At 36.6% G+C, this 23,432-nt stretch overlaps 2 protein-coding genes across 3 annotated transcripts; both read right to left on the reverse strand.

Annotated features, from left to right (window-relative positions):
• Positions 1-362: 362 nt before the first annotated feature.
• On the reverse strand, positions 363-14,970 carry LOC135642595 (MLO-like protein 9). 2 transcript variants are annotated; one of them, XM_065158874.1, is made up of 15 exons: positions 14,724-14,970; positions 13,978-14,035; positions 11,009-11,244; positions 8,533-8,649; positions 8,357-8,417; positions 7,395-7,483; positions 6,999-7,073; positions 6,832-6,920; positions 5,502-5,551; positions 5,356-5,396; positions 5,111-5,284; positions 2,418-2,453; positions 2,237-2,304; positions 1,547-1,607; positions 363-902 (listed from the first exon to the last, which is right to left on the reverse strand). In XM_065158874.1, the coding sequence occupies exons 1-15, from the start codon at positions 14,853-14,855 to the stop codon at positions 519-521; spliced, it is 1,671 nt and encodes a 556-aa protein (XP_065014946.1). In that variant the 5' UTR covers positions 14,856-14,970; the 3' UTR covers positions 363-518. The 2 variants fall into 2 exon arrangements, with proteins under 2 accessions (XP_065014946.1, XP_065014954.1); XM_065158882.1 differs by lacking the exon at positions 14,724-14,970 and adding an exon at positions 14,408-14,450.
• A 3,720-nt stretch (positions 14,971-18,690) lies between these two features.
• On the reverse strand, positions 18,691-22,025 carry LOC103980667 (protein indeterminate-domain 5, chloroplastic). The gene is made up of 4 exons (XM_009397123.3): positions 21,867-22,025; positions 21,273-21,772; positions 20,685-21,081; positions 18,691-20,036 (listed from the first exon to the last, which is right to left on the reverse strand). Exons 2-4 carry the CDS (start codon positions 21,439-21,441, stop codon positions 18,971-18,973), a joined length of 1,632 nt encoding a protein of 543 aa, XP_009395398.2. The 5' UTR covers positions 21,442-21,772; positions 21,867-22,025; the 3' UTR covers positions 18,691-18,970.
• Between the last annotated feature and the right edge of the window lie 1,407 nt (positions 22,026-23,432).

Consider the following 23,432-nt stretch of genomic DNA (forward strand, 5'->3'; position numbering starts at 1 on the left):
TGTTTGAATTAAACTCCGTCCTTTATGTTAAATGCTGTACCAGACGTTCTTATCAACTTTGTTTTACGATGGTGGTGTCATGTCATCGTTCGTCTACGTATCAAATCTACTAGTCATATCACCCGATTGCCATGTGACTTTTATGGATAACACGATAATGACACGTTTAAGTTTGTAACTTCTATATTTCCTTTTAGAATTTAATTTAGAAGAGGATATTAAAACATAAATTACATTTTATGTTAGAGTATTTTTGAAAGGTTTAATAGATAGACTTAAGAAGAAACTATGACTTTGTAAATTAAAAAAAAATTCAGACAAATGTGAATTTTTTGTATGTGCATTGATTTGACAATATGGTCTCACCTAAAATAGGTTAAAAAATGTGAAACATCACAATTACAACAACAGCTTTCTGGTCATTTTGTTCTGTACGTAATGTACATTTCTCATATCTCACAAAAAAAGAATAAAAAGAACAAAAACCAACCTGTAACAGCACTATATTATGATCACAATCATGTATCTGATAGATTAATGAACGAGTAATCATCTTCTTTCTCGTGTTCTACTGCATGCAGCTGCTGTTCAGTTGATCCAGTGAGCAGGTCGGCAGAAGCTACAGCTGAGGTTGGGGTGGCGGTGGCTGCCGACCATTGCACTCCGGCATTGGTACCTTGGGCATCTTGATCTCTCTGAGGAGGCGTTAGCATTATATCACCGGCAGATGTTTCGCTGTCAGCAGGGACAACAGTGGCTGCTTTGGGGCTTCCTTTGGGGCTTCCTTTGGGACTTCCTTTGGGACTGGTGGTTGGGTTCTTTTTCTTCACGGCTTGGTGCCATTTCATGATAGCCTTGGATGTGTGGTCGTCGAAGATGGACCTCTTCATGTGTGATCCCATCTGAAGCAGTGGAAGAAAACGAAAGAAGATTAGCATAAGCATCAATTTTGTTTGATCATAAAATTACAAACATTGGATATCTTCAAGCTTCAAGCAGATATGCCAAATGATAGATCTCAACAAACAGAAACTTGCATCAAAAACTAGATTCTCCAGTCAAACAATATGCCAAATGAACTGCTTGTTAACCACAGAAACATGGTTTTATGACAGTATTTTAGCCTATGTTTGATGAGTATTTGAAATTTTGATCAAGTATCATGTTATAATATAAATGATCAGGTGACAGCAAAGTTTGCAGTTTTGGTTCCTGGACCTGTGCCGATCCATGGCCGGACCAGTACGTGTCTAGTTTGTTCCAGTGTACCATGTATTGGTACGCAGGAACGTACCATGAACCATGAGGGGAGGAAGAAGGAAGAGAAAGAAGAGGAAGAAAAAGAAAAAGTAGAAGAAGAAGAGGGAGATGGAAGCAAAAAAGGGTAGAAGAGGAGGAAGAAGGAAGAAAATGTCCTTTAATGATTGAAGAACATTTTACCACTTTTGTATGGGATATGTTATTCTTTAAAAAACCTTCGGTCTAGCAATAATAAAAATCTACAACAATGAAGTATCAAAATGAAAGAAGATGAAGAAGAACTTGCCTGAGATACAAGTGCATAAAGAGGAAGCGTAATGTAGCTACACAAAATTTGGACTACGACTCTGCATAAACGCCAAGAGGAAACAAATAAGTAGATAACACATGGGAACAACCAGTTAGCCACAATACCTTATTGTAAACTTGTAACATGATATATATCATCTACAAACACTTTATTCAACCCTTTTCGTGAGCATATAAAACTTCCTTTATCTTGTCACCTTGTTAAATGAAATTTCAAAGTAACCCTTGTTATAGTGATTTAAGATATAGGCTTAGGCCAGTACATAAGGATACAGCAACTAACAGTTAGTGAGAAAACATATCTGCTTGGTCTGAAGGCTAAATGCCTGAAACGACTGATAACACTATCCCAGCATTTCATCTAAATGACAAGCTGCAGTTGTGACCAAATGTCATTGGTCAAGGCCAATAAAGAGCACATAAATTAGGGCAATGGTCGCATTGATACTGATATTGTACCACACCTAGGTATACCATTGTGATGGCTGATAATATAATGATCCATTATGCCAATTCTTTACATAAGACAAACACAACTTATGTATATGCTTCTGGAATTGACAGTGGAATCGGGTGTAGTCAGATACTGAATAATAGCAGGTATTCAACCTTATCATTACAAGTATTTGACATCAGTGGATAGGAAAGAGAATATAACAGAACTTACCCAAGACAGATTCTAGCAATCATGAGTGTCCTGTTGTCTTGGAAGCAAGAGTCCAATCCAAATTCGTACTATTCAAAGATATAACAATTGTCAGCTTGAAGGAAATAAGTATCATGATCAAGAGACAGTATAAAGAAAAAAAGGAGAAGAGAGAGAGAGAGAGAGAGAGAGAAGGCCTAACCCATATCCATAGAAAATATATTATTTGGAAAGCATTCTGCATGAGACATGAAACAACACTTCAAATACTTTACAGTTTACACAATATTTTTATCTCACCTATAAGTTAGCAATAAACACAAAATGAAAAAGGAAAAGGCAGCAGGAAACAAAGGAAGAATATAGTGTCTAAAGTAAAGCCAGAGTCCATGCAACACTAAGGTGGAAACACTACTTCCAGCTCACAACTGTTTTTTGTTTTAATCTTAATAAAGTTATTTTCATGTATTTGTATTTGAAAATTTTTAATTAACTCTGCAAAATTTTGAAAGATCATATGTATCATGCCAATCTGCATATTTAACAAACAAAAGCCTTGTCAATTTCTGATTGTTGGAATCAAGTTAACTGTAAGTGATGCAGTTTAAGGAAAGATTTGAAATTAATTTTAGATAGGGCAGGACTGCATTCATACATCTAATAATTTGGTGATAACTTTACCTAGAGGACTCCAGATTGTAAACCATCTGATGTGTTGGGAACTAGACTTTTGAAACTTTCCAGTAATTCATAAGTTGAATGAAAAAAATATGAATATGAATGGTAGCATTGGACAAGAGGTCTGAAGCTCCAAGCCATCAAGATCCTAGTCACCAAGTTCCACACAACAATGAGTAATTATGAATTAATAACTTGTGTTTGACTATAACAATTTGTAATATTGATTTGTCAATTAATTAGGTTGTTTGATAGCTGGGATCATTAATGTATATAAAAGGAGAGGGGACTTTGTGATAGCCCTTAGTTATTAACTATCCAAAGAAAAAATGTTCTCTTTATCATATCACAAATTCTCTTTCACTCCCTTCTCTTGCTTCACATCATCTAAAATCAGAGTATTGCTACGCTCTTGAACTATTTTCTTCTTATGCGGAAAGGCGTAAATGCTATGAGCCTATGATAGAAGAATGATACTACATGATAGAGAGGCAAGTGATGAAAAAATTGAAACTCTAGGTACAGGTTATGCAAGTGATATATCCAAAGAATCCCTATTCACTCAAACAAGTTATGGGAAAGTCAATTGTGGATAAGTTCATCCACATGGCAATATTAAGATTGATGTTTTGGAGTTCCATGACCAACTTCAACCAAAAAATTTTTTTTAATGGCTTAGTGTCATTGAGTTCTTTGGATAAAAGGGAATATCAGAGGATCAAAAAGTATTAAATGCCATGAGACATCAAGGCTATGCTTTAATTTGGTTGGACAAGATGCAAAATATGAAAGGAAAGCCTAAGTTTTCATGTTGGGAGAGGATATAACTTGATCCTACGAGAATTTCGTACCTTTTAATTATGTTCAAACTCTATTATCCAGGGTTTTGAATACCGGTCCGTATTGGCGTACCGAGCTTTGCTCGGTATGGTACGTACCGATATGTACTATCGATACACTAAGGCATACCGATGGTATACCCTAAAACCTTAAAAGTACTTTCACCTACCACGTCGGTACGCCTCGATAACAATCGAAATCCGGGGTGGTTCCGATCGATATGCCTCGGTACCGGTCAAAATACTGGTACTACCTGGTAGAGGATGGTCTACGTACCAGTATCCTCTCGGACTGGTACATACCATCCGTATCGGACGGTACACATCGAAATTGAGAACCCTGCTATTATCATAATTCAACAATCCACAACAAGACAAAAAAGGGGTCACTGATCACATCGGCAAATCTAATAAATTGATAGCTTGAAGCAACACTTGGGAAATGGAGGAACCCAAAGACATCAGCACATGTGCGGTTAATTGTTTTAGCTGCCAAAGAACATGCAGCACAACATATGTTCCACATAAATTGAAGTTATTTTGAAGGAATTCATAGACATCACTCCAGCAGAACTCCAAGTAGTGTACCTTCTTGAAGGAATATTCAACACCAAATTGACCTAAACAGGAGCAACCTTGACCAACAGAACTCACTACTTGATGGTACAAAAAATATCTAAGGATTTGAATAGACAAATCATAGACCTATTGAACAAGGGATACATACAGGAAAGCTTGAGTCAATATATAGTTCCAGCTCTACTAACTCCAAAGAAAGAGGAATGCTGAATGAGAGAAAACAAAGAAAAATGAGAAGAGAGAATTAGAAGAATGTAAGTTCTTTTGGTTTACCAAATAAAATAGAGGGAGATGGAGAAATGAGAAAGTAATTGCATCAAGAACAAATCCCTATTCAAACAAGAGAACAAAGGCACCAAATATTGAAATTGCTAACTTTTCTTAGATGTAGGTATCATATTTCATCACAGGTCTTAATATCAGTTTAATTTTTCCAGCTTTCTTATTTTGTTCATTAGAAAATAATGGCACAATTAAAAATTTTAAGGGTCATGACTTTAGAAGGTGAAGACAATGAGGGTAAATGAGGCAGGACCAAGTTGATCTTTTGGAAAGATAGGAAATCTAGAAATTGATATAAAGAGAGGATTTGTGAATCCAAACGGTTATGTCATATATATATATATATATATATATATATATATATATATTACTGAAGATCTTAAATAATACCTTAAATGTAAGAACAAATAACTTGAATATTGCCATGAACAAAATCATATTGATGGTCAACCAAGCAGTAGACTGTTTTTTTTTTTAATTCTAATTATCACAACACAGAGGAAAAGTAGAAACATACCTGAAATAATGTAAAATGAATGAGAAACAAAATGAATTGGGGACGACCAAACCAAAAATGATGATCACTGAGCTGTACAAGAGGCATTCCCTGGATAACTGCATGTCTTTCTTTGATTTCAAGAGCCATTCGAGTGATGATAGCCTGCAACTTAGTCCCAACAGACAAGATTGTCTGCAGAAATGGTCGTATCATTGGTTGAATGCAGAAAATAACCAATAAAATACCCATACTATGCTGCTTACAATAAGAGGAATGACAGATATCCAGAATAATGTAAGCCATCCTGGAAGGAAATCAATATAGTGCAAATTATTGATATTTAACTGCTTGTCCAAAGATGGAATAAAAAATAAATGTATGATTTCATAGATGTACTGCAATGACACACCTTTCACATTAAGAAGCAAGAAGAGCACTGCAGAAGCCCATAACAGAGGACTGGTCAGCCATAAAAGGAAGCAAGTCAAAAGTTGCAGACTTGAAAAAACTAATTTCGGAATTAAAAGGGGAGCATTCCAGTGCAATTCAAGAATCAAGCATATTGTTCTCCACATTATATAACACAAGATAAAGAATATATGCTTCAACAAATTATTTCAGTTTCTTCAACATCTTCACTGACAACTTTAGAAACTATGGCCCAAATTTGTACTACTTACTGTAACAACGATCTCTTGTCAAGTTTGTTACCATAGATGGCTTTTGTTTTAGATACTACTCACTCTGGTCGTCTCATCCTCTCTTCTCTCTCTCTCTATTTTGCCATTCTTCTGTTCTACCCCAACCCAAGTAGACAAGGGGGTGTGTACCGAATCGTGTTGGTACCATAGGAGTCCACCTAAGGACTGGCAGTGATATCGGGTCAAACATTGAAACGTTGGTTGCTTCCTAGCTGAATGTGCTTAAATCACATAGATCCCCACCTTCCCAAACTTTCCTCAGTTAGCATGTCAACAACTTGAGGGTTGGCAATAGATGTACATTTTCTAATAAAAATTGGTCAAATCTAGAAGGAGATTTTCAATTTTTTATTGCACACCATGACTCTAGTTAACAAGCCAATTGATCACAACCCTCACATGCAATGGACCAAATCAAGTAGCAACACCTTAGTGCAACCATATAACAACACAAACATAATATGAGCTGTCATAGTTCACTTTGGTATCCTGAATTGATGGGTAAAAGAAAAGTTATCAACTATCAAGGGACAAGGATTATCCTGTCATGTTAGATAACACACTGTGCATGGCAGCATATTACGAAAAATTAGCCTATAATACAATGGCACATTTTGCATGAGTTGAAACACCAATCTAATACAATATTTTTAAGACATGTAGCGATCAATACAATCCTTCTTTACCTTTTATTCTTGGTTTTCAATCAAGCTTGGTATAATGAACGTAACATATTCTTAATCCCTGTAGGCACTCCTTTTCCTACATTTACTCCATCTAAGTCTGGTGCTTCGAAAATCAGTCCATGAACAATGGCATATCTTGGCTGCTTTTTCCCATATTTTGGAGAAAAGATTTCTGGTAAATGTTATATATTCGGAAGACAAGAATAGATGAATATTTTATATTGTTAGCTCTATCATTATTAAATACCAACCCCTAGCTGGTAGCAGCAAAATAGCAATACACAAAATGAATTAGTTTACATGATTTGATAACAAGCATATGACAGAGAAATTTGAAGATTTATTATCAAACCTGATTCCCACAACAACCTTGAAGTCATCCTCCAGTGACCTTTTAATGTATTTTTGGAAGTCAAATTTACTACCAGGAGCTAGATGAACCTGTAGTGAGTGATATTAAAACTAAAGCAAACAACAATTCCATTTGAAACATTGTGAACTCTCCATTAGAAAACTCACAGTGATGAAACCCTGACGCATGGCCAAGTAATCAGCCTTTCGAACAGAAATGAAAAATTGACGAAAAAAGCTAACCTGCATAAGTAAGATACTACAAGACCATCATCTTCATAACATAACTTTTACCATAACAAAAAGATGATGTTTTCGTTAAAAAACAGGCAAGTATACAACTTAAGATTTTGCTAATCCATTGCATCTAATGTAATTTTGGGATCTTAAATGAAATATGCAATCCTGAGATGAGACTTAGATTAATAAATCACAAAACAATTGTTAGAAACGAAGCTCACTACACTATTTTTGGATGCAATTACACTTACAGGCGTTATCTATCAAATCAGAAAGCAAATGAAAGGTAAAAATAAACAATATTCAGCTGAAGAATCTTCTTACAATGTAAAATGAGACTGGGATTCTATTCCAGAAACTTGTATGCTGTCTCACAAAAGATGTCTCATGTGAAAATCTAAACCTTGAGGGATCTGCACCATTTGAATGCAAGCAAAACTTTTAGTTAAACTTTGAAAACAGCAAAGACGTAATTGATCAGGATATTACAATTGCCAAGTTGGAGAGAGTATGAACCAAGGATATCGGTTTTAGTAACCTATCATACACTAGGCAATAACTAAATCTACTCCATTCGGAATCATTAAATAACATAATACAAAAATAAAACAAATAATATTGAACCAGTATCTAGCTATGTGCTTCAATACTGGAACATGGTTAGACCAGTAAATATCAATCATACCAACCAGTATTATCAAGATATAAAACCTTCACAAGAACTATGTCCTGTCAGATCTGTCAAAGATTTTGTTCCACCTAGTAACCTAACTTGACAGATGAGTGAAACTGTCTAGTGATCAGTGATAGGTTCGATTATTATGTGCTTATATCAACTTGGATGGAGCAAACTGTGGGCATCACCAATAAGTAATAACAATGGGGCAAACAATGTCCAAAGGAATCTGCTTTCATGATGAACATAGTAATATTTCCAATGTTAATTTTACCTAAACTAATATTTCTTTAAGTATGAATAAGCATATTAAAAAGTATGTCCCAGCCCCAGCTGGGCAGAATTCAGTGATCACTAATTTTTAATAGAATATAGTTGTTGAATTTAGCACTAGACATAAGAAAGAAGCAACAAAATACTTGGTTTGGCAATATACAATCTATTAGATACCATAATGTCACTTTATAATCAGGAAAACATTTAAGGTTGGGCCTTGGCACAATGGTAAGGCATTAGCAGGCAGAGATATTCGGTGACTAACGAGTGTAATGATTTTCATATAAAAGTTCTACCGCAAACACCATGAAGTATAAATTGCAAACATGATTACCATTTGAGAATTCATAATCTGGAGAGGAGGTCTCTATTTCCCACTCCTTCCAACTGCTAATCTGCATGATAACAGTTGTTTAACAAAAAATAATAATTCATTATAACTTTTCAAACTAATTTGCTATTTGAAGCTATCCAATACAAGAATTGGTAAATTTTCAAATAACTGTTTACCTTTTCTCTTCCCAAAGCCATCGTAAGACCACTAATCGTGACATGAAAGATAGCCAGGAAAAATATGAAAATGTGCAACTGATGGAGACCATGCAGCGAAATAAGTGGTACCTTCCCCTATAAATAGAAAAAACAGTAGCAGATTCCAATTTTAAAACTAACTGTATTTAAAAAGAGAAAACAATTAAAGAAAGATCCAATTTAAAAGATGTTAGAATCAAATCTAAATAACTGAACCACAAAGATTTATCAAGATTATTGCTTGGAGCAAACTAAAAAATTTTGATTTAATATCATGATTCAAAAACTTTCTAGTGGGTAGGTTGACAACAACAATGAAGTCAAGTGCAGTCATATCCTGTTAAAGGTACCAAATGGTGTGATATTGTATCATTTTACATTATTCTACAATATCCATACATCAACCCCCAAGAACCTTATGGGAAGACTTCTGGTCTGACAGTACCCCTTTTAATAGATTGCCTACTCTTATCAGTGTAAGTGAAATGAGGAATCACAGCATGGTGTTTAACTTAACCATGAACAATTAATAGAATTATCTTAAGTTAATTGCTCTATTCCATCCCTCCATGTTCAAGAAAATTCAGAGTATTCATCTTTCTCTCAAGTTCCCTATGAAGACAAGTGGGACTTGGCACTTTGCCCTTCTAGATCTATTTTTGTTAGCAATGCTTATTGTTACTTCAGTACGAACGATGATGTTGGTAAAAAAGAATTGACCAGGTTAAAATACAATTTGGCATCTCAAAGCTGCTCCTAAAATTAAGGTTTTCCTTAAGAAGTGTTGCTAGAATAGACTCCCAACTTTTAGGTAGATGTCTAATATTCTCCGAGGGTGGGTAAAACTTATTTTGTTATTTGTATATTGATTCTCCTAAACATATCTTTTATAAATTCTCCTTGGCTATGTCCTTCACGAATCTTCTTCAACAGATATGTGGTGCTTCATTAGAGGAAAGGAAATATTTAGCCAAATGTTCTTCTAATTGGATTCAACATCTTATTGTTACCTCCCTGCGGTACTTGTGGATTATTAGGAATGATGCCAAATTGCACAACTATCAAACTAATCCTTTATCATTCATCTGTAAAGTTTAGCCTGTATTAATTACTATTTCAATATTTAGCCTGTATTAATTACTATTTCAATATAGTTCAAAATACTCAGGGGATTCTAGAAAAGCAAGGAGACACTCGAGTGGTCAATGATGTGAGTGTTATGTTGTAGAAACAGATGACTCAATTATCTCCCCTGATATTCCTGTGGGTAAAGGATTTGTGCTGAAATAGGCTTGTGGCAAGGTACTTGGTCTTGGATGTGGAAGCCATAAAACTAGCAATCCTAGGATGGCCCTCGCATTGCTGGATGGATCAAGGAACTCAATTTCAGATACTGGATCTAGACCGGTATGCGTCCGACATATTGACACATGGTATGCCAAAGACGAAAGCAACTGGAGGAAGAAGAAGGGAGAAGAAGGAGAAGAAGAGGAAGAAGAAGGAAGAAAGGAGGAGAGAAGACGAAGGAGGAAGAGGAGATATACCATTCTGGCAGTGACTGATGGACGGCGGGCAGTGAGTGCATCTCCCAATGCTGCCGCAAGATGCATGAATACATGGGACCTAGAGCTAAAAGAAAATGTAAACCAAAGTGGACCACCGGAAAAGGGATGGTCTGCAAACTGGTTCACACTCAGACCGATAGATACCGGTCATCATGGACTGAACTAGGCAAAATATTAATCCTTGAAATGGATTGAGAAAGGCTGAATATCTTTACCTATCTAACTCATGGATAAAGTCCGACTCAGAGGAGGTCAACAATTTTGTTAAGGTAATGACCGTGGTTCCTTGGTTTCTTATAATATTTTTGCTGACATTCATTTTATACAGAATAGATAGACAATTGTACAGTTTTGTCATATACCAAGGGAGCCTAATCATGTTGTCCATAGGTCTCCTAGCTTTTGGAGATCCCAATGCATTCCATTTTTATGGAATGCAGTTGATCATTTAGTTGCAGAGCGCATACTGAATCAGATAATGTGTTTGATCTTATTATAAAAAGGAACTCCCAGGATATCCAGCTTTGATGTTGCAACAGACTTTCACATTGAAATGGTAGTGCCTCTGAGACGAAAAATTAAATACTCATATAATATAACTTCTATATTACTAGTGCTATTTCTTCCCATGACAGCTTTTATGATGCAACTAACTTTAAGTGAAATGGCAGAGCCTTTGAGACCATATATTAAATGTTCATATAATGTAGCTTCTATTTTACCAATTTTATTTCGCCCTTTCCAAAAATAGCATTTTATACTATGTGGACCAAGTAAACTAATTTCCCAGAATTCATAGAAAACAAAATCATCACATTTGTTCGACTCCAAATTCATTGCAGAAAGCAAGTATGCAGTTTTATAGGCACAAACTGTGCATATGCACTTACTTCAGGACAGTGAGGCGATGATGAAGCTTCCACTAACATTCGATGCTTTGAACCAAATCCCTCAAGTGAGCTCCATAAAAGTCTCCTACGATGGCCTTCACCCTCAATGGTTTCCTCTTTTCCCTCCTTGAGACATGGCAACATGGTATCTGCAGCTTCCTCAGGTATGCAGATTTGGATAATGTAGTTCTGACCAAATGTCAGCAATAAGGATATGAATCCAAGAATCATCAACTCTGCAAAAATCACCAAAAGAGTTGACAAAGGTAACTTAAGCAACAAATCTAGTGAAAGCATTTTAATCACAAAACAACTTTTCATATTTTATTTTGACCAAGTCAAACACAAGGACAAGTAGACCCAAAGACAAGAATCTTTAGACTGGGTTTTTTCTTGAATAAGTTTTAGTTAGTAGTAGGTGAAGTGATAAATGGATTAGATGGGTTCTGAATGTAATCACTTCGTAACAAACCATTTCTCTTTGACTGGAACTAATTATAGTGAAATCAGATGTATAAAAGACTCTGAATGGGAAACAATTTGTATCATTCTCTCTTTTTTTTCTTGGTGGCCAATTGACTGAACCAGTTGTTGAAGTTAGTCATTAAGAAGTTTCTTGCATGGTCTCCAAGAAAGTTCATTGGCGAGAGTTTACGAGTCTATATTCTGCAGATGATACCTTGATTATTTGGCTTTAGCTGGTAAGGCCAATATTATCAGGCAAAGGTCATGAAGATTAGATTTCATAAAATTTATCTGATGCTTTTGCGAATAACAAATTACTGTTTTTGAGTCGGCTTGGATTATGAAAGGCAAAGAGAAGTCATTGTCCTTAATTTACTTGTTTTTTTTTTAAAAAAAAGCAATGTTACGTTATAAGAGTGATTGGATGGCAATGATTCAGGTGTAGTAGAGATATGAAGAGTATATTAAAAACTTGTCTATCGGTGTTATGCTGAATTTAAAAAATTCCATTCTCTCTGAAATTTCGACTTATTTTTGCTTTCCACACCTCCTCCTTGGGCAATAAGTAGAAGGATTGAGCCTATGAAAGAGCAATGATATGAACAGTAGAGGCATTCAATGCTAAATCGAAGACAGGTTTACGAGAAGAAGAAATTCAGGACCTTGGCAATAATCAACTTTGACAGATTTTAGATGGTCCTTAGTGGATAACTGATGGTAATAAGCACTACAGAGTGAGAATAAAATCTTAGTTGATTCAGTGCCAAGGAGATATTCTAGAAGACAAGAACCAGTTTCTGCAAAGTAGTACCCCTTTTGGACAGTCGTTTCAATAACATCTTGTATTTTCCTACTTCGGTTTCATAAGGTATAAGGCAATGGAAAATCTACATAATTGTAGTCATCATTTAAATCAGTGAGTGTGCTCTGTGTCATTTGTTCTTAAACTCTATGAGGTAGCCTGGGGGAAGAATCACTGTTTGTAATACTGGATCTGTTACCCATTGCTGGTCAGACCAGTATATCATGCCAGTATGGACTACACCATTGTGTGCCAACAGTAGAAGTACAAAAAAAAAGGTAGAAAATTGAAAATGAAAATTGAAAAGAAAGGAAAGGAATGATTCAAACCCTCTTGTTCATTTTTGGTTGTGGTGTCACTATGAGTCAAGCTTGAGATACAAAAACTAGTAAAGGCTTATTCATAAGTCCCATTAGTTCAATGTTTAATCAGTTTAGGGACTTTCACCAAAGTCACAAAACTGTTGAAATTTATCAAATATAAACCAAATTCCACTGAAAACTTGACAGTCTATGTATTAGTCTGTATTCAAACCAGGATGTACCACCCATACAACAGTCTGGACCTGAACCAGCATGTACTGCCTACTACAGATAATATACCAAGAAAAGGGATCCTTGGGTAGGGATAAAACTTAAAAGAACTCCTTTTTGTGATGAACGGGAAGGTAGCTCATAGAATATTAAGTTCACATAAAGAAACCTGACAAAGCTACAACAGAAGGATTGAAATGAGCTTATCTGATTCAGGATGTCAACATGAATAATAGAACCACAAAACGGAAGATGTATATGGAGATAAGATTCTTCCATTGCATAATATACATTCCAAAACTATGGATGATGAGGAACAAGCAGCGCAGATCAAAATTGGTCAAAAATTTCCAGTTGGAAAGTTTTTTTTTCTTTTTGTTATTTAGCAGCAAATAACAAAAACTGACTAGACTAGAGATACTTCATTCAAGGAATTCATTGTAGAGAAAATGAATGGGGATGCACTGCATGGCATTGGTATTAACAAATATAATTTATCCATTTGTTGTATTTTGTTGAGGAAACTACAGAAGTAGATCAGAAATTACATCCAATTTAGAGGAGGGCCTTGTCGAATTTTTATGATAGTTTTGAACAGAAGAAATACATAGCAGACTGTTGTTGGTCTAGATTTTGGTTGGTCAAGATATGCTGTTGTCGGCACTAGCGAACTGCAAACAAACTAAAGAGAAAAAAATTATGGGACTTTCAACAATAATTCTAGGTTTATTGTGCATGTTTTTCAGTACCCAATTTATTTCAACTTAAGTTCCAGTTAGCTGCCATTTGACAGAAAAGACCATTAAATATTCTGAATTTAACAGTTGGAAAGTGTCTATTAGATCTTCCAGTTGTAAAAGGTGATTGTTTATTCTTGTAGTTGTTCATTTATTTTGTTTATTTGACATGGGTTACAATTACATTTCAGCTTTTATTGTGGGGTTTTGGCTTCACTGGTGAGTACATGTTTGTGAACTTTAGAACGGGAGCTTTTGAATTAGATTTGAATAATGTAAATAGAATTCAGAATTCCTTCGACTCAATTCCTCAAAAAAAATAGTGTCACATCAGTTAAAATTATAGTCATGATCAAGACAAAATAAGGTTTAGTTACAAACGTAGTGCTTAGGTTCGTCTAATCAGGAAGAGTATAAAACTTCATTTCTTACCATCCTTAATCTTCTCAAGAGCTTCAAACATAGCCTTCTTGCGCCTCTCTGTAAACCACTGCCAACCAAGATAATGTTAAAAGCAAACCAAGTATTCACAAATCAGGCAGTAAGCCGAAGAAGATTAACTTTCATGCCTGTGTAACTCAAGCTCTTCTTTTCTTTTTAGTGGCAAGAAAAATTCAAGTACTAGCATAAAACGAAGGAAGCACCGGAGGTTTTTCTAAAGAAAGACTATTTTAGTTCTAATACCTTTCGTTTCTACCACCATTATTCATTCCACAAAACAATCCTTCATATAGCAAAATCGAGAAAGAAAAAATAGAAAACAAATTGAAACAAAACAGGGAGACCAAGCAGAACAGAGGACCCAATTTTCATGAAGAGAATCATATATCATTATTGGCAACAATTAAGAATACAAAAGCACCTAAATAAAGAGAACATGAACATGAGTCGAGCTTCCAAGATGAACCGAAACCAAAATCTTGAAATGGCTTTATATAGGGAAAGAACAGAACAAGGGAAACAGACACCCCCCAATATTTTTTTGAAGAACTCACTTTAGACAGGATAATAACATGAATCGTGCAATGCATCAAGGTTGATTAATAACAACATCTTCGTTCAAACCATTCTCTCGAGCGGTAAAAGAGAGCTAAACTTTTATTATTTTTAAGGTAAAGAAAGAAAAAGAAAAGAGAGGACCACATGAAAAGGAAATGTGACGAAATCGATGGGGTCACCTGTCCGAGGTGGTGTAGGCCCTTCTCCAACAGAATGGAGATCAAGATGATAACGGCGCAGACGGAAGCCACCGCCCATGTGGGCGTCTCGTCGAGCTCTCTCGATTGCCCCTCGCCACCGCCTTCCGCCATTGCCGATTACCCCCAAATTCGATCGAAGCTCGGCTCTTTATTATCCCAAGGAGGTGGGAACAACAAAACCGAAAAAAAGAGAAAGAAAAAGAGAGAGAGAGAGAGAGAGACGGGGCGGGAGAGAGATGAGGAGAGACCAGAAAAAGAGAGAGAGAGGGGCGGGGGGGGACACTATTTTAGAAACATGGAGTAACCAAGTGGTGGGAGCCACAAGATCCAGTGAGAGAGAGAGACAGAGAGAGGTATTTCAAGCAGCTGCGGAACGTGGGTCCCACGGAAGGTGACCGTGTGGGTACATGAGTCCGGAGTCCTTCCAGAAACTCCATAAAAAGCGTCGTCATTATTGACGTGCAAATCGATCCAAATATTTACTTTGGCGATTGAGAATTATGGGACTAATTATATATTATCATTTGTAATTAGTTAATCTTAATATTTTTAATTTTTATATTATTAAAAATTATATTAAAATCTTTTTACTCGTGAAAGTAAAATATATAATCATTTTTTTTCATATTATCGATTCTATTGATGAAAATACTACACGTGTTTAGTGATAAACTCTACATTATTTTTATCAATAAAATTAATAATTCATAAAAATATATGAATCATAATATAATTTATAAAAATATATTATCATTTGTAATTAGCTAATCTTAATATTTTTAATTTTTTATGTTATTAAAAATTATATTAAAATCTTTTTACTCATGAAAGTAAAATATATAATCATTTTTTTTCATATTATCGATTCTATTGATGAAAATACTACACGTGTTTAGTGATAAACTCTACATTATTTTTATCAATAAAATTAATAATTCATAAAAATATATGAATCATAATATAATTTATAAAAATATATTATCATTTGTAATTAGCTAATCTTAATATTTTTAATTTTTTATGTTATTAAAAATTATATTAAAATCTTTTTACTCATGAAAGTAAAATATATAATCATTTTTTTTCATATTATCGATTCTATTGATGAAAATACTACACGTGTTTAGTGATAAACTCTACATTATTTTTATCAATAAAATTAATAATTTATAAAAATATATTAATCATAATATAATTTATAAAAAATATATTATCATTTGTAATTAGTTAATCTTAATATTTTTAATTTTTATATTATTAAAAATTATATTAAAATCTTTTTACTCATGAAAGTAAAATATATAATCTTTTTTTTCATATTATCGATTCTATTGATGAAAATACTACACGTGTTTAGTGATAAACTCTACATTATTTTTATCAATAAAATTAATAATTCATAAAAATATATGAATCATAATATAATTTATAAAAATATATTATCATTTGTAATTAGCTAATCTTAATATTTTTAATTTTTTATGTTATTAAAAATTATATTAAAATCTTTTTACTCATGAAAGTAAAATATATAATCATTTTTTTTCATATTATCGATTCTATTGATGAAAATACTACACGTGTTTAGTGATAAACTCTACATTATTTTTATCAATAAAATTAATAATTTATAAAAATATATTAATCATAATATAATTTATAAAAAATATATTATCATTTGTAATTAGTTAATCTTAATATTTTTAATTTTTATATTATTAAAAATTATATTAAAATCTTTTTACTCATGAAAGTAAAATATATAATCTTTTTTTTCATATTATCGATTCTATTGATGAAAATACTACACGTGTTTAGTGATAAACTCTGTATTATTTTTATCAATAAAATTAATAATTCATAAAAAAATATATGGATCATAATATAATTTTTAAAAATATAAAAATTAAGATACTAAATATAACTAATTATAAGAATAATATATAATTAACCTAAATTTATTTGGTATGATCGATGATGAAACAAAATAGCAAGAGATTTAAGCCTCTTGCATTTGAACAACTAAAGAGATTTTAAAATTGCTACTAACGTTGTTGTCTTTACAAATGAACTCTTAAGAGGTGATTAATCAAAGGTTTTCATGAGACAGTATAAGTTAATTTATGTCGAGAAACATTAAATTCAAAATAAGATTATAAGATTCCCTCTTAGAGCCTATGATATAAGATAAAAAAAGGGAGGTCAATATCATCTCTATGTGTGTAGGAACTTAATAACTTGGATATCAGAACTTCCATATTGGTAATGCAATTTCATGAGACTAAGGAAGTAGTTCTTCTTTCTTCAAAATCTTAATTAGATTTTAATCATCCCTCTCAACTTCCAAATATACCCCTTTTCTATTTGTAAAAAAACAGTGAATTAATTATATATTACCTCATGTAATTATCTATCATTAGCATCTCAAACCCTATATTTTTAAAAATTACATTGAGATATTTATATTTATGGAAATGAAACATTTGATCTAGTTTCCCCTTATCATCGACTCTGCTAACAAAAATATTATATGGCTTATCACTAAGCACGTGTCGACTCTGCCTCACTTGATTTATCATTGAGCACATATGGTATTTTAGTCAATAGAGTCCACAACATAATAAGGAACATGATTAAATATTTCACTTTCATAAGTATAAGTAGAGATCATAATTTAATTTTTAAAAGTATAAAAACTAAAATATTAATTATAGTTAATTAAAAAATATATAATAAACTCAAAAATAATCCTTTTTATGGTCAATGCTTCAGTTTTGCATCCAGTCCAAGTTTCACTTGCAATCTCTTAGTAGAAATCCCAGTACACCCTTAATGTAAAGCACCTTCGAACCAATACTGACTAATATGAAAATGAGATTAATATATACATACATATATATATATATATATATATATATATATATATATATATATATATATATATATATATTTGTCATTTCATATTTGTTTTGTTGGCTGTACAGATGCGGTGTCCTTGCCCTATGGATTCATCTGTCGGAGCGACGCATGCACTTTAATTTGGCATATCCTCTTAAACTTAGCATTTGCCTTTAGATGGAACTGCAACACCTCGAGAGCATCATCTGCTTGGAGGCAGAAGACATTCCATGACCATGTAAAACAACAGCATTACGACAATGCTATATATTGAAGTATGATGCTGAACAAAGGTGGAACGTATGCGCCATTGTTCATGTGTAGATTGGGTAAAAGTATATCTACCCATCGTTACTGTATGTTCAAGCCATTCAGAGAACTGTTCGATCGAACTGCCTTCCTTGAGATGAACTAAAGAATAAGAACGAGATGTCGAGAAAGGATTCACCCTCCCTGACGCATGAGCGGTGACGGCGACCTGAGAGGAGGAGAAAAGGAATCCGATATCCTAAACGAAAGTGATATATCAGAAGATATTTCTCTGCAAACATAGCAAGGCAAATCAAGCAGGGAATGGCATAGCGACGGGAGGCTCACATGAGGGACCAACGAGTGCTTCGTAATGCGGCAACATCCGTGAACCTGTCGCTCTCCCTATGGGTCCCTGCAACGGGGTGTGCTACACGGTGGTACCACCGGAGTTGATGACGATGACGACCTTGTCGTCACCCTCGCGTCCATGGCAGGCAAAGGGCGTTCGGGGACGTGACGAAGGGGAGGAGATGATAACTCTGTGGCGGGCCGATGCTGATGTGGTCGATACTATCAAGCCTTTGGGCGGGTTGCGACTGGCGGTCAACGTGTGGTCATCGTTCTCAACACCTGCGAAGTCTCACCGAATATATGCGTGTACAAATTCAAAGCACTCTTTTCACCAAACATGGATTATAGTATTGCGTTTTCTCTCTCTCTCTCTCTCACTCTCACCTATCCTTTGCCGGTTGCTTGTCTCTGAGTACATAAAGAGAGAGACGGAGGGCAAACAATGTAACCCATGAAGGAAAGCTTTCATTAGCTTCAATAGACTTAAAGAGTTCTTGTCCAATAGCAACAAAGCTAAAGAAGGAGAAAGACAATTTAGAAAGGAAATATTGCAGGTTAAGATTGCGTATAACACAGTCCTTTAGCTTGAAGCTGGGACAAGCTGCAGTTATTTGGCTCCTGCTAAACTGGTTTCGCAGTGACAGTAAGGAAAGTGACTACAGCAGCAGCTTTCTCTCCCAGTATTGGCCAAGTCGAGTTGCATACCTACCAAGTCTGCCTTGTCTTCAGTAACGCTTGTTGCAGACTGACTTCAGTTCCGGATCCAAAGAGGCCATGTCGATGCCGAGATGTTGTTCCTCCCTTTGCGTTAGAACTCCTCCCATCCTCCTCATCATGCTGCCAACCCCAAGAAAGTCTCGAGTTAACCTGTCAGTGGCTCCGAAGCCGCTGAACCCGGTTTCTTGCTGGTTTCCACCACTCAGTATGCCACTGGTTTCGTTAGTGAGAGAATTCACGAGGTCTTGGAAATGGCTCTCGCTCTCTACGCCATCGAAGACAGTCCGAGAACCTGCATTCTTTGCAGCGCTAGAATATAAGCTGCCGACTCCTCTGAGCGAGGAGCTCGCACTGATGCAACTGGATGTTGCACCCATTTGAGTAGCCTTCTGAAGAAGTGCAGTTGCCGACATATGTGGTGGCATTGATTCATTGCTCACCGAGTTGTTGCACATAGGAGACATGTTTGCATCAATAAGATTGTTGCCCACGATATTTCCTGCAAAGATTGCGTTTGGCCCGTTGCTTCCACCAGCAGTGTTAAATGGATCAGAGACGAGTAGATGAGCATTCTGGTTCATTGCTACGTTGCTGCTGTTGGTGACGGCGCTCCTGTTGCTGCTGTCAGAGAAGATACCAAGATTGGAAAGATTAGTAGCAGCTGCGGCAGCCGAGGGGGATGAAGATTCGGTGTTGGTTTGAAGGTGTTGCAGTTGCATGAAGCCATGGAATGGTTTGCTTTGTAGCAATTGAGTGTTCTCATTGATGTCTTGGCTTGAGCCGCCACCAAGATAGAACGGGGCAGACTGAGGTGGCGGTGGTGGTCGGAAGGACGGCACCGTGAGGTGATTGAACTGCATAGCGTTGCCATTTCCGCCAAGCCGGAGAAGATCTGCTGATGGATGTGTTTGATCTTGCAAGGTGGAGAGCTGCGAATTCAAGTGAGGAAGGCCCAAATTTATTCCGGTGTTGCCATAGAAGTGGCTGCCGATGGTGTTCATGCTGGCTGGAACCCTCGCGCTCTCTTGTGCTAATGCGTCGCAGAAGGCTCTGTGTGTAATGAAGCTATCACGCCTGCGTCAATGACCACAAGATGAAGCTATTAGTTGCACTCTTGGAAGAAAGAAGATGCTAAGCATGCATCTCTGTTTCATACATCGTGTTGCAAGGCATCAGATTAGAACCATATAATATATTCGAGATGGAACTCCTTCCATGATTTGAAGCCCTTTCCATTGCTCCGAAGCCAAGATTTGTTGATATTACCTCAATCAATGCACAACTTCTTTACATTTACTCATCCTAACAAGAATAAGTGTCGGTGCACTTCACACCTCGAGTGGTCTCGCACCCCCGAACAAGAATAATTCGCTCACAGCCAAAGGCGACTCTCATGAAATGGTGGAGCTGTGTGCCATGGCCATGCCTTGTTGCCCATGTATCTCCAATTCACAACACAACAAAGGAACTTGGTAAGCATTGCCTCCAGGGCACCACGTGAATCCAGTGATGGTAACCCTAACCCTACCTAAGATTCTTAGATCGAGAAATCCCAGTCACCGAAACCGAGATCGGTGATGAGTGCAGAGGGGAGTAGCACCACCAACATGACCAAGAACCTACTGCGGGATGGATGCTGATGTTTCAATCATGGATTGGAGTTGGATGTCCAAAATGCATCGATCGATGAGCATTGGATGCGATGATAGATGCACGCAGTACCTGGAAAAGAGGGTTCCGCAGTCGCAGCGGTACTCGCGAGTACCGCACGTCTTGGAATGGGCCTTCCAGTCCGACTGCACGGCGTACCGCTTCGAGCACTTGTCGCACTTCCACTTCTTCTCGCCATGCTTGCGGCAGTAGTGCTTCTTGATGCCGGTGAGGTCGCCGAGGGCGCGAGAGGGGTCGTGGTGGGCGCAGGTCGGCTCGGGGCAGACGTACACACGGCGGCGGACGTCCTTGGGGTTCTTCTGCTTCAGCTTCCACGGTAGGTTGTGGCCACGCCGGTGCAGCTGCAGGTTCTGTTCCCGCTGGAACCCCTTGTTGCACACTTCGCAGATGAATCTGTTCGTTGCAAGGAGCGTCTTTGGGGATAAGGCGATTACCTCAGCATCAGGATCTGCGGATTCAATCAGAGTCAATGGAGTCCTTACAATGAAATTGTTTGACTCGACAACATGTGGAAGAAACTGGTTAGGATAGTTGATAGTACACAGCAGTAGCAAACTCTGGGGAAAGAATCCGAAAAGATTAAGATCTGTGAATTAGGATTTTTTTTGCATGCAAGTGTTCGTGAGTTTGGATACTTGCTTGGGTTTCGAGGGAGGTTCCTCTTTTTCTTCGGAGGAGGAGGAGCTGCTGGTTGAGCAGCAGCATTAGCAGCTACCGCTGAGCCTGGCTGTGGCTGTTGCTGCTGGGTGACATGCTTCTCTTCCTCTATGGATCCGAACAAAGGTACCGACGACGAAGCCATTGTCATTTCCTGAACCAAAGCAACAAAACAGCACTGCGCTTTCTCTCCCACTCGATGGTCTTCTTGATCCTCTTACCCTCACTATCTGTTTCCGTATGGGATCACTGATGCGTCCAAATTAGAGCCACAGAGAAGCCGTGGCTACCTTTCGATCCAACTCTTCCTCTTCCAGATCCAAAACACAGGAAAAGAACCAAAGAAAGGGAGGGAGGAAGAGAGCAAGAACACAAGTCGTAGCACACGAGTGTGGATCTATGCACCAACAAGGCAACCCTAAACAAAAGCCTCCAAACTCTTCCTCCTGGCTCTTGCTACCTCTGCTAAAGAACAAGGAGAGCTGCAAACCCAAACAACCAGTTACGCTCACAGCCAAATGGAACGAAAGAGAAACAGCGCGAGAAGAAAACAAAAGAGCAAAAGTAGTAGATAACCTCTTCCTCCCCTTCTTCTTGTGCTACTCCATGGAAGGGAGATCCACATAACAAAGGGCTGTCATGTGACCCTTCTCTTCCTCTCTTCTTCCCTTATGGACGATTCTCCTTTTTCTCTTCCACCTTTCCCCTTGTGCATCTATTATTCCTCACCCCCTTCCCACCCCACCGCAAATTAAGATAGAGAGAGAGAGAGAGAGAGAGAGAGAGAGAGAGCTGTTGACGGAGTTCACGTAGACAAGAGTGTCGCTGTGTGAGAAGAGGTCCACAGGACACTTCCTATCGTTTGGCGTCTGCTCTTCACTGGGCGTGAGGACAAAAGGCAGCCTCTCATTCCAACCCGGTAAAAGCCATATCGGTGAAAACAGCATTGACTAACACTCTCCCTATCTTACCACAAGTCAAAATGAGCTTTGAATTCAACGGAGTCCGGTAAGCATGTGGCACTTCCACTTACTCTTCGTCTCATAATTTAGGATTGTTACGATGGTAAAACAATTAAAATTAGACGAATTCACAAAATTGGTGGTAGATTAAATGACACTCAAAACGATCATAAAATAAGCCTAAACCGTAGTCTACATCCCTCAACCATTTTGACTATCACTTATTTCAACCGATACATGTTTTTAACCCGATAATAAAAAATATTTTTTAATATCATTTGGAAGCATATTCTATGAGAGACAATCAATACTAAATTCGAAACATTCAACAAGTGAATGAAGAATAAGATTGAGATTCTCTTTAAAGCGAATGAAGTATTCAATCAGTTTGGGTCTATCACCAAGGTCGAAGAAATCATATCACTAAATTTGAAGCTTTCAAGATGTAAATGAAGAATAAGATTCAGACTCTCTTTACCGAACTCAGTTTGGGTCAACCACCAAATTCGAAGAAATTATATCAATAAGAGAGCTCTGACTGAATAGATGACTTCTAAGAGAAGAGAGACTCTATGACCGATCCCTACTATCCACGCATGAGGGTGAACTTCCCTATATGGGAAGAAGGAGACTCGAGATCGCGGAACGATATTTCTTATAGTTTTCTCTAATAAATCTATCAAGAGAGACCGAAGTAGGATTTATTCACCATATGTTTTATCATTCTCATATGTTTCCTTTTCCACTCTTTGATTGTAATATGTTTTTGATAATAATGAATAACAACTTCATTATTTATCCTTCCTAAATATGTTATTTATGCCGATGTCATCAGAAAAGATATACCAAAATGATTGAATGATCGACACACAAAACGTCTTATTCTCTACTTTTTCTCTCTTATCGGACAATCTTACCATCACAAGACATTAACACGACAAACGCATATCCCCATAAAGCATTGGAGAAATTGATGCAATGATAACCTTCGTTGCCTTGATTTCACATCAAAGTCAATGTTTCTTCGTTGTGGGTAATGAGAGTTGAGCTATGTATTTTTAAGCACTCGAGGGATTCTATCTATAAATGAGAGAGATCAACCCCTCTTACTAATCTATAGATCGACCTTCTAAGGACTCCTTGTCTTACATTGAAAACACACTCTCTCTCTCTCACTCTC

The sequence above is a fragment of the Musa acuminata genome, chromosome BXJ1-4 (genome assembly GCF_036884655.1).
Source record: "Musa acuminata AAA Group cultivar baxijiao chromosome BXJ1-4, Cavendish_Baxijiao_AAA, whole genome shotgun sequence".
Lineage (NCBI taxonomy): Eukaryota > Viridiplantae > Streptophyta > Magnoliopsida > Zingiberales > Musaceae > Musa > Musa acuminata.

Coding starts and splice junctions, on each gene's coding strand:
- LOC135642595 (XM_065158874.1), bottom strand. CDS start 14,855: ATGGCGGAAGGCGGTGGCGAGGGGCAATCGAGAGAGCTCGACGAGACG. Junction 6,921..6,998: donor TGCGTCAGGGTTTCATCACT/GTGAGTTTTCTA, acceptor CACTCACTACAG/GTTCATCTAGCTCCTGGTAG. Junction 1,608..2,236: donor ATTGCTAGAATCTGTCTTGG/GTAAGTTCTGTT, acceptor GCGTTTATGCAG/AGTCGTAGTCCAAATTTTGT.
- LOC103980667 (XM_009397123.3), bottom strand. CDS start 21,441: ATGACAATGGCTTCGTCGTCGGTACCTTTGTTCGGATCCATAGAGGAA. Junction 21,082..21,272: donor GAACCTCCCTCGAAACCCAA/GCAAGTATCCAA, acceptor TTGAATCCGCAG/ATCCTGATGCTGAGGTAATC. Junction 20,037..20,684: donor TGCGGAACCCTCTTTTCCAG/GTACTGCGTGCA, acceptor TCATTGACGCAG/GCGTGATAGCTTCATTACAC.